Source organism: Phyllostomus discolor, chromosome 5, assembly GCF_004126475.2.
Source record: "Phyllostomus discolor isolate MPI-MPIP mPhyDis1 chromosome 5, mPhyDis1.pri.v3, whole genome shotgun sequence".
Taxonomy (NCBI): Eukaryota; Metazoa; Chordata; class Mammalia; order Chiroptera; family Phyllostomidae; genus Phyllostomus; species Phyllostomus discolor.
In genome coordinates, this window is record NC_040907.2 from 48,042,107 (window position 1) to 48,057,377 (window position 15,271).

General features: G+C 34.1%; 1 protein-coding gene and 1 pseudogene across 3 annotated transcripts in view; both read left to right on the forward strand.

The window, feature by feature from the left end:
• LEPR (leptin receptor) overlaps nt 1-15,271 on the forward strand; it is a 92,097-nt gene that overhangs the window by 14,127 nt on the left and 62,699 nt on the right. For all 3 annotated transcript variants that reach the window (XM_028513513.2, XM_028513514.2, XM_036026230.1), the window contains exons 2-3: nt 10,363-10,422; nt 14,402-14,716. In XM_028513513.2, the coding sequence (XP_028369314.1) occupies nt 10,383-10,422; nt 14,402-14,716 (355 nt within the window). In that variant the 5' untranslated portion in view covers nt 10,363-10,382. The remainder of the gene's footprint in view (nt 1-10,362; nt 10,423-14,401; nt 14,717-15,271) is intronic.
• On the forward strand, nt 1,518-3,780 carry LOC114496969 (annotated as a pseudogene).

Below are 15,271 nucleotides of genomic sequence, written 5' to 3' on the forward strand. Positions count from 1 at the left end.
AATAACCAGTCAGAAGTGAAGAATACAATATCTGAAGTGAAGATGCACTAGAAGGAATCAATAGCAGAGGATTGAATCAGTGATTTAGAGGGTAAGATAACAGAAAACACCCAAACAGAGCAACAAAAAGAAAAAGGAAGTTAAAACATGAGGAAAGTCTAATGGACCTCTGGGACAACATCAAGCCCAACAACATCTGCATCATAAGAGTATGGAAGGAGAAGAGAGAGCAATGGGTCAAGAATCTGTTTTAAGAAATAATGACTGAAAACTCCCCTAACGTGATGAAGGAAAAAAGACACACCTGTCCCAGAAGCACAGAGTGTCCCGATCAAGATGAACCCAAAGAGGCCCACACCAAAACATAATTAAAATGGCAAAGCTTAAAGATAAACAGAGAATCTTAAGGGCAGCAATAGAAAGACAGTTACCTCCAAGGGAGCTCCCATAAGCCTATCCACTGATTTCTCAACAGAAGCACTTCAGGCCAGGAGGGATTGGCATGAAATATTCAAAATAGTGAAAAACATGGACCTAAAACCAAGACCACTCTACCCAGCAAGGCTATCATTTAAAATTGAAGGTGAAATACAGAGATTTCCAGACAAGAAAAAGCTAAAAGAGTTCATCACCACCAGTCCAGTAGTACAAGAAATTGCAAAGGACCTTCTGTGAGAAGAAAGAAAAAAGAAAAGGAGAGGAACATAGATATAAAGAATAAAATGGCAATAAATAAGTACCTATCAATAATTACTTTTAATGTAAATGATTAAATGCCGATATCGAAAGACATGGGGTAGCTGAATGGGTAAGAAAACAAGATCCACATATATCCTGCTTCCAAAAGACCCACCTCAAAACAAAAGATACACAGAGACTGAAAGTAAAGGGATGGAAAAGGTATTTTATGCAAATAGAAAGAAAAAAAAAGCTTGGGTAGCAATACTTCAAAATAACTTCAAAACAAAGGCCATAACAAGAGACAAAGGAGATTATATAATGTGAAAGGGATCAATCCAGCAAGAGGATATAATTCTTGTAAACACTTATGTACCCAACACTGAAGCACCTAAATATATAAAGCAAATCTGGATGGACATAAAGGGACAGATAAACAGTAATATAGTGGTAGAAGGGGATTTTAGCACCCTATTGACAGATCTTCCAAACAAAAAATCAAAAGGAAACAGCAGCCTTGAATGACACACCGGACCAAATCGACTTAATTGATATTTTGAGAGCATTCCATCCCAAAGCAGCAGAATATACATTCTTTTCAAGTGCATAGAGAACATTCTCTAGTTAGATCACATGTTAGAACACAGAACATGTTAATAAATTAAAGAAGATTGAAATCATATCAAGTATCTTCTCTGACCACAATGCTATGAAACTAGAAATCAATTACAAGAAAAAAAATGAACAACACACAAAGACATGGAGGCTACATAATAAGCTCCTGAACAGTGAATGGGTCAACAATGAAATCAAGGAAGAAATAAAAAATTACCTTGAGACAAATGAAAATGAATACACAACAACCCAAAATCTATGGGTTACAGCAAAAGCAGTCCTAAGAGGGAAATTCATAGTAATACAGGCCTATGTCAAGAAGCAAGAAAAATGTCAAATAAACAGTCTGACTTCACACCTAAAGGAACTACAAACAGAACAACAAACAAGGCCCCAAGTAATAGAAGGAAGGAAATAATAAAGATTAGAGCAAAAATAAATGACATAGAGACTAAAAAAAAATACAAAAGATTAACAAAATGAAGAGCTGGTTCCTTGAAAAGTTAAACAAGATTGACAAATTTTAACCAGGCTCAAAGAAAAAGAAAGGGTCCAAATAAATAAAATTAGAAATGAAAGTGGAGAAGTAACAACTGACAACACAGAAATGCAAAGGAGTGTAAGAAAATACTATGAAGAAGTACATGCTGGGGCTTGCTTTGGCCAGCTGAGGGTGCAGGGCTTTGGGGCTCTGGACTTGCCTCTACCACTCTGGGCTGGTGTACCTCTAGCATTTCTAAGGTGATGCTGAGGGAAACACCTATGAATGTTTCTGCAACCTTCCAGGCACCAGAACATCAGGTTAGAAGTTGAGATTTCCACTACTTAGAAACAATGGAAAGAGCTACACTTGCTTTTTGGAGAACTGAAAGATTGTGATAAAGAGCTTAATGATATGGTTACAGTACATCAGAGACGATTTCATGGGAGAAGAGGATTGGTAGAAAGTGTTGACTTTGGAAGACTATTACAGCAAATTAGGTGAACAACATGAAAGACCTGAAATAATGAGGTTACTCATGAGAATGGTAAAAACCTGTGAATCTGGTCAAATGGAATGCCAAACAGCTTTACAGAAGACTCAACTACAGCTTAAGGAAATGATTCAGAAGGCAACCCATTCTTCTCCCCTCTCTGGAGACCTTGGGAACAAAGGTATTATTGAGGCAGTCAGTCATGTTGTAGACCATTCAGGTAAATTTAAATTGTTAGTACATGCATTACATGATACCAAGATGGTAGAGACTTGTACTCTACCATCTGTGAAAGAAAAGTAAGACTATAAGTAGAAATTGAAGAACCTTAAGATTGAAATCAATAAATTTAAAGAGGATCTAACTGAAAAGACAACAGAAAATAATGTACAGTGAGAAGAGATTATTTGCTGAAGCAAGAGGTGAGCTGCATACATGATGAATTGGTTTTTACTGCAGAGAGAAAATAGGAAAGATGAGTTACTTGTATTGCAAGTCAAAGCAAGAACATACAAACTCAGAACTGTATAGTCTGAGACAGATTTACCTGAAACAGTAGAGTGATCTTCAGTTTCTTAATTTCAATGTGGAAAATTCTTAGGAATTAATACAGATATATAACTCAAAGATGAAGGAATTGAAAGCCCTGGAGTCTAGACTTATGGATTAAAAAAAAATCTTAGTCTCTGGGAGGAATATTCCAGATTGAACCCTAAAACAAAAGTACCATGTGCAAAATCCATGCAAAATCTCTTAAAGGTAATGTAATTGAGATTCAGACTGAAGGGAACCAGCTCTCAGAAATATTAATTTCATTTGATGAAAAGCCATGGCATGATGTCAGTATTTACCTGGGCCTTGCCAACTGTTCTGGTTCAAAATGACCAGAAAAGCTGGATGCTGAATGCCATGATCACATGGAAAGACTGTGATTCTCATGTTGCCGTAAAAAATTAAGCCTGTCTGGGTAAAAATGACATGTGTGAGTTCAGGTGCTGCCACTCAAGTAACTTCATCATCGAGGCTCCAGGCCATATGTCTGACATCGAGAGGATGAGTATTCTCAAGGTTTCAAAACGGCAGAGAGTTGTTCACCACAGGTCTGTGTGCACTTGTTCAGAAAGTGCCAGTGCAACAAAATACAGCTTCTCCTTGGGTGAACTAATTGTCACCCAGCATTCCTTCTATTTGGGTTCTGCCTTAACAGGGGATGAGAAGTTGGTAGAGACAGTCTTCTTCTGATAAAAAGAATTCACCTATGATTTTGTTAGTGAACAAAGATGCAGCATTGCTCAGGGAAAAGGATGATTTTTCTCCCACAAGTCATCTTAAGCATTTGCAGGCAGAATCTCATCAGATGGTTATGGATCTGGAGTACTGTGCTCCCCATCAGCTTGGAGAGTCTCAACAACACAGCCAAACATAACTTAGAAGTCTCAGAAGAGTCAGCTCAAATAAATACCTCTCAGTAATCAAAGAAAACAAAAGACTATTTCAATATTCAATATTCATGGAAACAGATTTCTCATCTATGTGGAAGGCAGGAAGCAGATATCAATATCTAATACTTAACTCTGAAAACACAAAGAGGATGGAACCCTTCATAAGCAACATTTTATACCAAAGGGGAGCATAAACTGAAAGCTCATTTTTAAATATCTGTATTTTGTTTGTTTTCAAGTTAACCATTTGCATAAGTCAGATTTTTTCATGTGTAAGAAATTAGACCTTATTCTCTGTTGTATATACACAAACTTGGAATTATGCTATGAGGAAAAATGACTTCCCTGTAAAGATGCAGATTATGATTAATAACCAGATAAGTTCTTTAAAAGTATGAATATCAAACTGAGAACCCCTGTACATAAAATGCTGTTTTTACTATCTGATATTTTAAAACCTGTACATGCATTTAAATTATAACCAATAGCTTATCAGAGTGGGCTCCAAATGTATGAGGAATGAACAGTATTCTCTTTTCTTGTGGTTTTATTTCTGAAATTTGCTTGTAAGTAGACATAAAGTGACATAAAATATTTTTAACTGGAAGTTATCTCCTCTGTTACTGACAGTTGAGGTCCTTGTCTCCCAAAGCTGAGCAGAGCCCTGACTTGTCTGGGTCTGTAGTTGTTCCATCTACTTATACAAACAACAGCTTACTGAAATATCAAGCTTTATATGCAGTTAAAAAATTATTAAAGTCTAAAATACTTGCATTTTTTGTTATTTATTTTTTAAAGAATATACTATGTGCCTCTCCTTCTAAGAGAATTGATCAGCTTCAGTCAATAAAATGATGTTTAGTAATTTTAAAAAGAAAAGAAGAACTATATGCCAGCGAGTTGGACAAACTGTACAAATTGGATAAATTCCTAGAAACATCAAATCTTTCAAAAACTGAATCTGAAAAAATCAGAAAATCTGAATAGACCTATTACAACTAATGAAATCAAAGAAATAATTAAAAAAAAAACTTAAAAAAAAAAGTCCTGGTCCAGATGGCTTTACAGGTGAATTATTCCAAACATTCAAAGAAGATCTAACACGATCCTTCTCAAACTGTTCCAAAAAATTCAAGAGGAGGCAAGGCTCCTAAGCTCATTTTGTGTGGCCAGCATTATCCTAATTCCAAAACCAAATAAAGACACTACAAAGAAAGAAAATTATAGATCAATATCCCTGATGAACATAGATAGAAAAATACTCAAGAAAATATCAGCAAACCAAATCCAGTAATACCTTAAAAAAATCATGCATCATGATCAAGTGGATTTATTCTGGGGATGCAAGGTTGGCACAATATCCACAAATAAATAAAAGTGACACACCTCATAAACAAAATTAAAGATAACAATCACACGATCATGTCAATAGATGCAGGAAAAGCATTTGATAAAATCCAACACCATTTATGATCAAAATTCTCAGCAAAGTGGGAACAGAAGGAACATATCCCAACATAATAAAGGCCATGTATAACAAACCCACAGCCAACATCATAAAACTAAAAACTAAAAAAAAATTTTCCATAAGATCAGTAACAAGACAAATGTCCACTCTCACCATTCTTTTTAAACATAGTACTGGAAGTTCTAGCCATAGTTATCAAACAAGAAAAATAAATAAAACGCATCCAAATTGGAAAGGAAGAAGTAAGTATAAGTGTCATTTCTTACAGATGATGTAATACTATGTAAAGAGCCCTAAAGATTCCACTGAAAACTATGAGAACTGGTAAATGAATTCAGAAAAGTAGCAGGATACAAAATTAATATTTAGAAATCAATGACATTTTTATATACCAATAATGAACTATCAGGAAAAGAAACTGAAAAACAATCCCATTTACAATTCCAACAACAAAAAATAAGGTACCTAGGAATAAATTTAACCAAGAAGATAAAAGATTTGCACTCTGAAAATTATAAGTTACTGAAGGAAGAAATTGAGGAAGACACAAATAAGTAGAAGCTCATAACAGTATCCATGAATAGGAAGAATTAACATCATTAAAATGTCCATGCTACCCAAAGCAATGTATAGATTCATTGCAGTTCCTATCAAGATACCAATGGCATATTTTACAGAAGTAGCAGAAATATTCTGAAAATTTATATGGAACCACAAAAGACCCTGAATAGCCTCAGTATTCTTGAGAAAGAACAAGCTTGGAGGTATCATGCTACCTGATATTAAACTATACTTCAAGGCCATTAGAATTAAAACAACATGGTACTGGCATAAAAACAACATAGAAATTAATGGAGCAGAATAGAGAGCTCAGAAATAAACCCATGACTTTATGGTCAATTAATATTTAATGAAAGAGGCAAGAACATACAATATGGTAAAGAAAGTGTATTCAATAAAAGGTGTTCGGAAATTGGACAGATAGGTGAAAAAAAGAAACTAGATCACCTTCTTACATTATACACAGGAATAAACTCAAAATGGATTTAAAGACTTAACATAAATCTCAAACCATAAAAATCTTAGAAGAAAACAAAGGCAATAAGATCTCAGACTTTTCTCTTAGCGACATTTTTTTTCTGATACATCTTGAGTAAGGAAAAACACGAGAAAAAAATAAATGGTTGATGCTGTATCACACTAAGAAGTTTTTGCACAGCAAAGGAAACCATCAGCAAAATGAAGACAACCTATGGAATGGGAGTACATATTCACAGATGATACATCTGATAAGGGGTTAATATCCAAAATTTATAAAGAACTCAGACAACTTAACACCAGAAAAACAACCAATTGAAAAGTGAGCAGAAGACCTGATAGACACTTCTACAAACAAGACATACAGTTGACCAATAGACATATGAAAAATTGTCCAACATCACTAATCATCAGAGAAATGCAAATCAAAGCTACATTGAGATAACACCTCACACCTGTCATAATGGCTATCATCAATAAATCAACAACAAGTGTTGGCTTAGATGTAGAGAAAAGGGAACCCTCATGCTCTGTTGGTGAGAATGTAGATTGGTTCAACCACTATGGAAAACAGTGTGAAGGTTCCTCAAAAAATTAAAAATGGAATTGCCTTGTGACCCAGTGATTCCACTTCTGGGAATGTATCTGAAGATGCACAAAACACTAATTTGAAAGAATATATGCATCCCTATATTCACTGCGGCATTATTTATAATAGTCAAGATTTTGAAGCAGTCCAAGTACTCATCAGTAGATGCGTAGATAAAAAAAAGTGGTGGGACATTTACATGATGGAATGTTATTTGGCCATAAGAAAGAAGGTAACCTTACCTTTTGTGACTGCCTCAGTGGACTTGAAGAGTATTATGCTAAGTGTAATAAGCTAGTGAGAGAAAGACAAATGCCATATGATTCCACTTATATGTGGAATCTAAGGAACAAAATAAACTAACAAACAAAATAGAAACAGACTCATAAAGAGAACAAATTGACAGCTGCCAGAGGGGAGAGACTGGGGGAAAAAGATGAAGGGATTAATTAGTACAAATTTGTAGTTACAGAATAGTCACAGAGATGTGGTTTACAGTGTGATGAACATAGTTAGTAATGTTGAGATAACTAGGTATGGGTCTAGGTGGGTCCAGCCTGGGGCAGTGCGGGGGGACACTCTGTAGAGAGCATGATTTTCTGGCTACTTTGCTGTCCAACTGAAATTGATGTGGAATGGTACTGAATGTAAAAGAATTCTTTATTTCAGAGTTTTGCATAAATTTCAGAGAGTTTGTCAACCCTCTTAAATTATAGCTCTAATTTTGGAATGTATGAGTATCTTCTGGGCACTTGGAACATTGCTGTCACTAAATTCTTTATAAGGTCCATATCAAAAAATGATTAAGAGTCACCATTCTGAAATTCTCTCTGGCATTAAGTTGGATTCTCAGAGAGCTGTGTGTGGATGATACTAGAATGCCTCTTTTAAAGACTGCTTTTATTCAGTTTTGTCTTGGAGTGATGCCACCAGCTTATTTTGGATAATATTTCAGGAAAGGGTTATATCTTGCCATTCACTCATTCATTCAGTTAATATATATATGGAACACCTACTATGTGAGAGGCAGACTTCTGTGTGTGAAGGATATAATGATGAAAAGGCAATAGTAAAAAAAAATGATTCAGTGGTCTGGTGGAGTTGACATCCTAGTGGAGAGTTAGATAATAAACAAGAAAAAAGAAAATCACATTCACATTAGTGTTAAGGAGAAAAAAGTTAAGTACAACAACAAATATGACAGATTGGGGTGGGGAAGGTGTTGAAATTTTAGATAGGCTGGTCAGGAAAGGCACCCCTGAGCAGGTGACTTGAGCAAAGGGGAGAGGAGTGGCTGATGAGGTCAGAGAGGTAACAGAGATCCTTGTAGTTCTGTGCAGAACTCAGACATTTACCCTGAGTGAAAAGGGGAGTACTGCAGTGTTTTGGGAAAGAGAGACGTACTCTGACTTACACTTTAACAAGACCACTCTGGACACTGCATTGAGAATAGATTGGTTTGGGGAGCAAGGGCAGCAAGCAGCAGGGAGACCAGTTAAGAGTCTCTTCTGATCTTCCAGGGAAGAGATAGTGGTGGCTTTAGAATGGAATATTGGAAACGGTGGGGGTGAGAAATTATCAAATTTCTAACTTCTTGTGAAACTTTGCCACTATTAGGATATTCATGAGGATGTTACCTGTTATCTTAAAGTTAGGCTTTTTTTTTCGGTTCTTAGTGTTAGGATTATTTGTATATTCCCTGAGCTGTTGCTCTTATTTTAATTACTCTGAATTTATAATAGAAAAATTTGACCATACAAAAGCTTAAAGCATAATAGGTCATCCTTACAAAGTGAATTCCACTTAATGACATTTTGTATATTAGATTTATTTTGGTCACTTTACTACTAGTTTCCCCTTTGCTAGATTTTTTTCTCTTGTTTAAAATTTCCTGTCATTTTTTTCTGTGTTATTTTTGCCCTGTAAACCTCCCTATGTTCTGTTCTGGTACAATGTAGGGTGTATATAATTATTTCTCTCTTTGAGTCTATGGAAGGTGCCACCTCTCACACTCTCTTTCATGCCCTTTCATACTTGTGATTGTTTATTTGTTATATAAGAGCAACACCTGACTGCAAGATCTCAAACCATAAAAATAGCTTGTGTTTTTCACAGAACATTAAGGAAAAGAATGGTTTGCTTATGTAAGGAAAACCAACTGATCTATTTTGTTACTTAAATCAGCAGATAATATTCAGTTGAATTACAAGTGAGTCAAATTAATTGTTGGACTGAATGACTAATCCGTTCATTTGATATACTTACTCTAGTGACGTGTTGTATCTATGACACATCATGATTATGGAACTTGCCCTTGGGTTTATTTTATAAGAAACTTTTGTATCAGAAACAGGTAGCATGGAACAAACTCAGAGGAGTTTACACACATTTCATATGATTAGATAATGAGGATTCCAAACTCTACCCTTTTTAGAAAATCCTAAAGAAATATTGTAATGTGAGTTTATAAAGAACCCAAATTTTGATAAAAAACAGATAATCTGAAAAACAAATTTACCAGACTACAAAATGTTTACACACATCTATTTTTCTCAACAGTTACTACATTGTGAATGAGACAAACATGTTTTTCTGCTTACTCATCACATGGTCCCAATTCTGAGACATGATTTATGAGACATGTTTCTCAATAATATTTTATAACATTCTTTGTGGTAAAGATGTGACTTCTATTTTAAAATAAAATCACTCAGCATTATGGGAAGCTCTGAAAGTGACTGTAGAGATTATCCATCAGTCTGATTTGTAGATGAGGAACGTGAGGTCTGGGGTGTTGAAGTCCCCAATCCCATAGCTGATTTAGTAAAGAGCCTAGATTTGCACCCCAGACACCTGACACCTAATTCACAGCTTTTGACCTTGGATTTACTTGTGTATAGCAAATTAAATTTCCACTTTGAGATAATAAAAAATTGGAATATCAAAAGCTTTTAGTGCGTCATTACAAATCTAAACCCAATATATTAAAATAATACCAGCATTCCACTTCATGACATACTAGTACAAATAATCTTATTTATAATATGTTTCATATTGAGTAGAATTTAAGGGAAGGCTTGTATCTGAAGTCACCTTGTCATTTGGATATATTAAGCCATCAAATTGTCCTTGAATTACTCTGATAACTTTTCAATGTATCACCTCATTTGCAAATGAACAGCAGGTTTCCAGAAATACATTGGAAAATTTCCTCTTTATTGGAAATAAATACTCAGTCATTACCTATGTTATAACCATTTGGCTTTGTTGTAGCTTAGGAAAGACAAAGATAATTTTTTTGATTATGTCATATATGAATGTGTGACTTATTTTAATTATGTAAGATGGCATGTGCCCAAGAATAAATGTATAACACAGTTGTACTGTAATGTGAGACACTTCCCTAATATTGATCCAGAGTATTATAGATGATAAAAATTTAAAGACTTATTTATAATCCTTTTCCTTTTATATTTTCTACCGGCAACTTTTATATATGTCAGTTTTGTGTGTGTGTATGTATGTATATATGTTAATTTTAGATTTACTGTTTTTCAGGTGTTCTTCTCTGAAGTAAGATGGCTTGTCAAAAATTTTGTGTGGCTTTGCTATATTGCGGTAAGTTATTTGCCTTTTAAACATCTATGTGTAAGGTAGAGATTTTGCCCTTTTAGATACTCTTTCCTTTATTGGCTAATAAACTTTCCATTTCCAGTTAGGAGTTTTCATGCTCTTGTCTACTGAACAAAAGCATAAGTATGAAAATGGAACCCCTTTCTAGCCCTTTGAAAATAGAGTGAAAATGAAAACTACTACCAAACTCTTGGAAAGAACCTGATATATGCATATATCCTTCCAAAAGTATAGCATACACACACACAGTTCATATCTATAGTTGTAAAAATAGAATTGGTTAATATATACTGTTCTGCAGTTTTCTTGCTCCACTTAACAGCTTTTCAATTTATCATGCCAGTTGTTTTTTTTCCGTATTTACTGATGCACTTACTTGTTTAATGGTCACATAACAATGAACTGTATGAATGTACCTTAAATTATTGGTTTATTTGCCCAATTTCTCATTGATAGAAATTTCTTTTTCTGTAACAAATAATGCTGCATTGAAATCCATATATCTCTGAATATTTGGGAGAATATTTCTGTAGATTAATTTCTAAAGAAGGATGTTTATGCTGAATAGTATACACATTTTTGAATTTGATAGACACTGTGAAATCTCCACAAGCTTTGTAACATTCACAGTCTGAACATAAGTATATGAGTGCTATTCCATTGCATTTCTGCCAAAGAAGCATATTATCATTATTTTACTTTTTTGCCCTGTTAGGTAAGCAAAAGATGGCATCTCATTTTAATTTTATTTATTTGATTATTTGTGAGGTTCAGCACTGTGTATTGACATATTTCTTATGTGATTTTCAATTCATATACTTTGACCATTTTGTTGTTGGATTTTATTTGGCCTTAGGTGATTTTTAGGAATTAAAAAAATGTAATAGATATTTAGATTTCTAAGTGGTAGTCAGGGTTCTCCACAGAAACAGAACCAGTAGGATTTGTGTGAGTATATATGTATTATATATATATATATATATATATATATATTCAGGAAGAGATTTATTATAAGGTATTGGCTCACACCTTTATCTTTGGCAAAGTCCCTAAGACCAGCAGTTGGTGAGCTGGAGACCCAGGAGAGCTGATGGTGTAAGTTCCACTCGAAACACTGGCAGGTATGAGACCCAGAAAGAGCTGATGTTTTGGTTTGAGTCCACAGGAAGGAAAAAGCTGATGTCAAGCAGGCATTGAGAGTTCCTTCCAAGTCAGCCATTGTGTTCCAGTCAGGTCTTCATCTGACTGGATGAGGCCCACCCATGTTAGGGTGGGCATCTGCTTTACTGTTTCAAATGTTAAGTTCATCCAGGAATATTTTCACAGGCACACCCAGAATAATGTTTGACAAAATGTCTGAGTTACCTGTAGGGCTCAACAAATGGACTCATAATATTAATTATCATAGCCCTAGCAATTTTATGTTTTGCAAAATATTTCTCTCTGTCCATGTTTTACATTTTAGCTGTTTTCTTTTACAGCCCCCAAAATTGATATATACACAGTGATACCCTTATACATACTTAGAAACAAGATGAGACACTAAATTATTTTTATTCAGTAAATGTAGCACTATTATATTATAAATATGTGTATGTATGATAATATTTAAAATAAATGACTATGGCACAAAATGATGGGTTTATTCTAAAATGAAATGGAGTTTTCACTTGAAATGCTATCTTTTGTACTGTAACTCTTATAAACAATAACAAATATAATGTTATAAAGGGATATTGAGGGATGGTGTACGTTAAAAATTTCCATCTTGAATACCACCAGAAGAATGCTTCCAGAAATTAAGATGAACACTTGTCTTTCTCCCACCCATTGCAGGAATATCCTCAAGAGAAAGCTTACAGATGTTCTTTTTTTTAATCTTGTGATTCAAACTGCTCTGAACCACAACAGGCTTCTGTTTGAAATTAGTCCTACATTGCTGATGACTTTTGAGCATGCTATTTTCACTTGTTTCTTACTGTATTCTAGTTTTATTCTGATGTTTAAAAAAAACTCTCATCATCTAATTTAATGAGGTTGATTTCCTAGTTTTCAAAATTAAAGTGAAGCTATCTGTAACAAAACACATCTTATCTGGCAATCTTTATCTATGTGTCCACTAGTTGTGAGCATCTCGTAGACCGCTGCAATCTAAAGGTACTCTTGTGAGCTTCTCTACCAGTCTTCCCTGTTGTATCTAACTGTTCTTTCTCGTTGTCGCCATCTGTATATTCACAGAAAATGCTCAGGACAGCTCCATTATTAGAGATTTCAGGAAAAAAGTATGCCACAAAAGATTATCAAAAACTAATATCATACTCATTCTTTCTTATATAATTCTGTTATATTCTCTATCTTCTTTTTGTTAGGTTCCACTCAAATGTTTCACAATAGCTTTCCAAAAGGTTTTCGGTTTGATCAAGTTTTGTGAATAAGGAAAGTTCCTGGGATCTTGTCACCGTGAAAACACATGGTTTCAGATGCAAGTTCTGGACTCCTAGCAGGTTTAGGACTCATTTGGAGGGAAAGAAGTATCATTTGCAAAGGAAGCATTGCAAACAGAATAGAGTCATCTTTTAATTAAACTGATTCAATAGTTGCTATGTCTGTAACATTCATTATTACATTTTAAATTTCTTCTTTGAGAAATTTAGGCTAATTTCACTTCAGCCAACTGAATTCTCCATGTGCAGCTAGAAAATACAATGCTTTTAATTAGTGCCAAGACATATTTATGGTTTGGTAACACCAAAGAAATGACTAATTCTCTTTTCATTGAGGTATTATGATTTTAGAAATGTGTTAGTAATATTGAAGTACAAAGGAACACAACTGCAATGAGGATTCACTTTTGATAATGTTATGGTAGCTCATTTTGAATGCTTTGGGCAAAATATTAGTCATGCTAATCATTTTTGCCTTAATTTTTGCATTGGATACATATTTATGTTAACTTATATTTATAGAAAGGATTTAGAAACCAAATTGTTAACAGTCATTTATGTATTTTTTGAATATTTTTACATGTATTATTTTTATAACTTAAAATGATTGTAAGTTGATTTTTAAACATTTCTATTTTTTTTACATTTACCCTAATCCTTCAAAATATTTATTCCACATAAATCCATGCAGAATTCTCAGAATTCTCCTTCTGCATTAGTCTGTATCTGAAGTAACACAGCTGTGGGATTATTTGGGTAACTTGTAGAAGAAAGAATTATAGAAAATTGTTATTTTATTTTTAAACAGTTATTTAAAATTTGAGGATTTTTTTGTTACAGGATTACATTTTTTTATGTAAAAGTAATCTTTTTTATCTTAAAAGTAATAATTGTCTTTAATCAGCAATGGAAGATTCCTGTAAGAAATCTTGTCATTGTGCCTTAGTTCTTGGAGAGTGTGTTCAGGACATGACTTATGTGATGTCGTATATCTGGAGGATTAATGGCAGAGTCCGGCCATCCAGCTATCCTGATGTTGAAGTCAAAACCTTTCTAGAAGCATTCAGTGAAAGTACTGTTAACATTTTGATGTTATTCTCTTTAAGAAATATTAAAACAGCACTTTAGTATTTGTTTATTTAATTGGCCATCCAGATATTCCTTGTTCATGCTGGAGTTCATTAGAATATTGTTTTTTAGGAAAAGAAATGGAAATATTTAGTTACAATTTCCTTTCTTTAAAACATATATATGTGAGACTAGTGAGGAAAAGGAAGCATGAATTTCCAAAGAGGGGTTTTAGAGTGTGAAGTTGTCTCAAGAAATAAATGTACCCTCTCAAGTACTGCCTGCTGTACAAGGGAAGCGAAGAGCTATGTGCTGTCAGGCACTGCCTGAGCACCTGGAAAGTTAAATAATTACTATTGAGCACTGCATGGTTTGTTCTTAGATACTTGTTATTTTCGTCTCAGCCAAAATGATTAATTGTTTTTCTATGTATCTTTTTAATGTCCACACAGAATTTATTTATTTGATAACGGCATTTAACTTGACATATCCCATTAAGTTGGTTTGCATGCCACCAAATACAACCTATGACTTCCTCATGCCTGCTGGAATCTCAAAGAACACCTCAAATTTGAAGGGACATGATGAGGCATTTTTTGAAGCTAAATCGAATTCAAGCGGTACCGACTATTCTAACTTATTATACAAAACAACTTTCCACTGTTGCTTTTGGAGAGAGGAAGATAAAAACTGCTCTGTGCATGCAGAAGGCATTGAAGGGAAGGCATCGGTTTCAACAGTAAATTCTTTAGCTTTTCAGCAAACAGGTAAGTATTTTAACGCTCCAAGATTTAGCCGTTATTTAATTGTATTGAACAAAATGTTTTCATTCTCTGAAAAATGTACGAAATAGATGTCTTGGGGCTGGGATTCTTCACACATATTATCATCTTATGTTAGTAATAAAATTAGGATTTATCATGTGACCAAGCTAATAAACCCCAAATTTTTAATATCCCATAAAAAATGTAAGAAGGGAATGTTTTTTAACTTATAAATTCATTTCTTGCAGTCTTCCAAATTTGCTTTAAAATAGAAAAAGCACACCTTATTTTGTTAGAGAAAATATTTAAATTAGTTAAATTTTAAAGCATTTATGAATAATATTTGTTCAAGCAAAGAATTGCTCTGTAACCAATACATATTTTAAACCAAGGGTTTTTGTTGTTTAAGGTTAATGATCACTGAATGTAGCTAGTGTAGTTAAAACCATTGCATCTTGGTCATCATGGCTCAGTTGGTTGGGCATCATCTTGCAAACTGAAAGGTTGCCAGTTCTATTCCTGGTCAGGGCACATGCCTGGGTGTCGGACTCTGCTCTG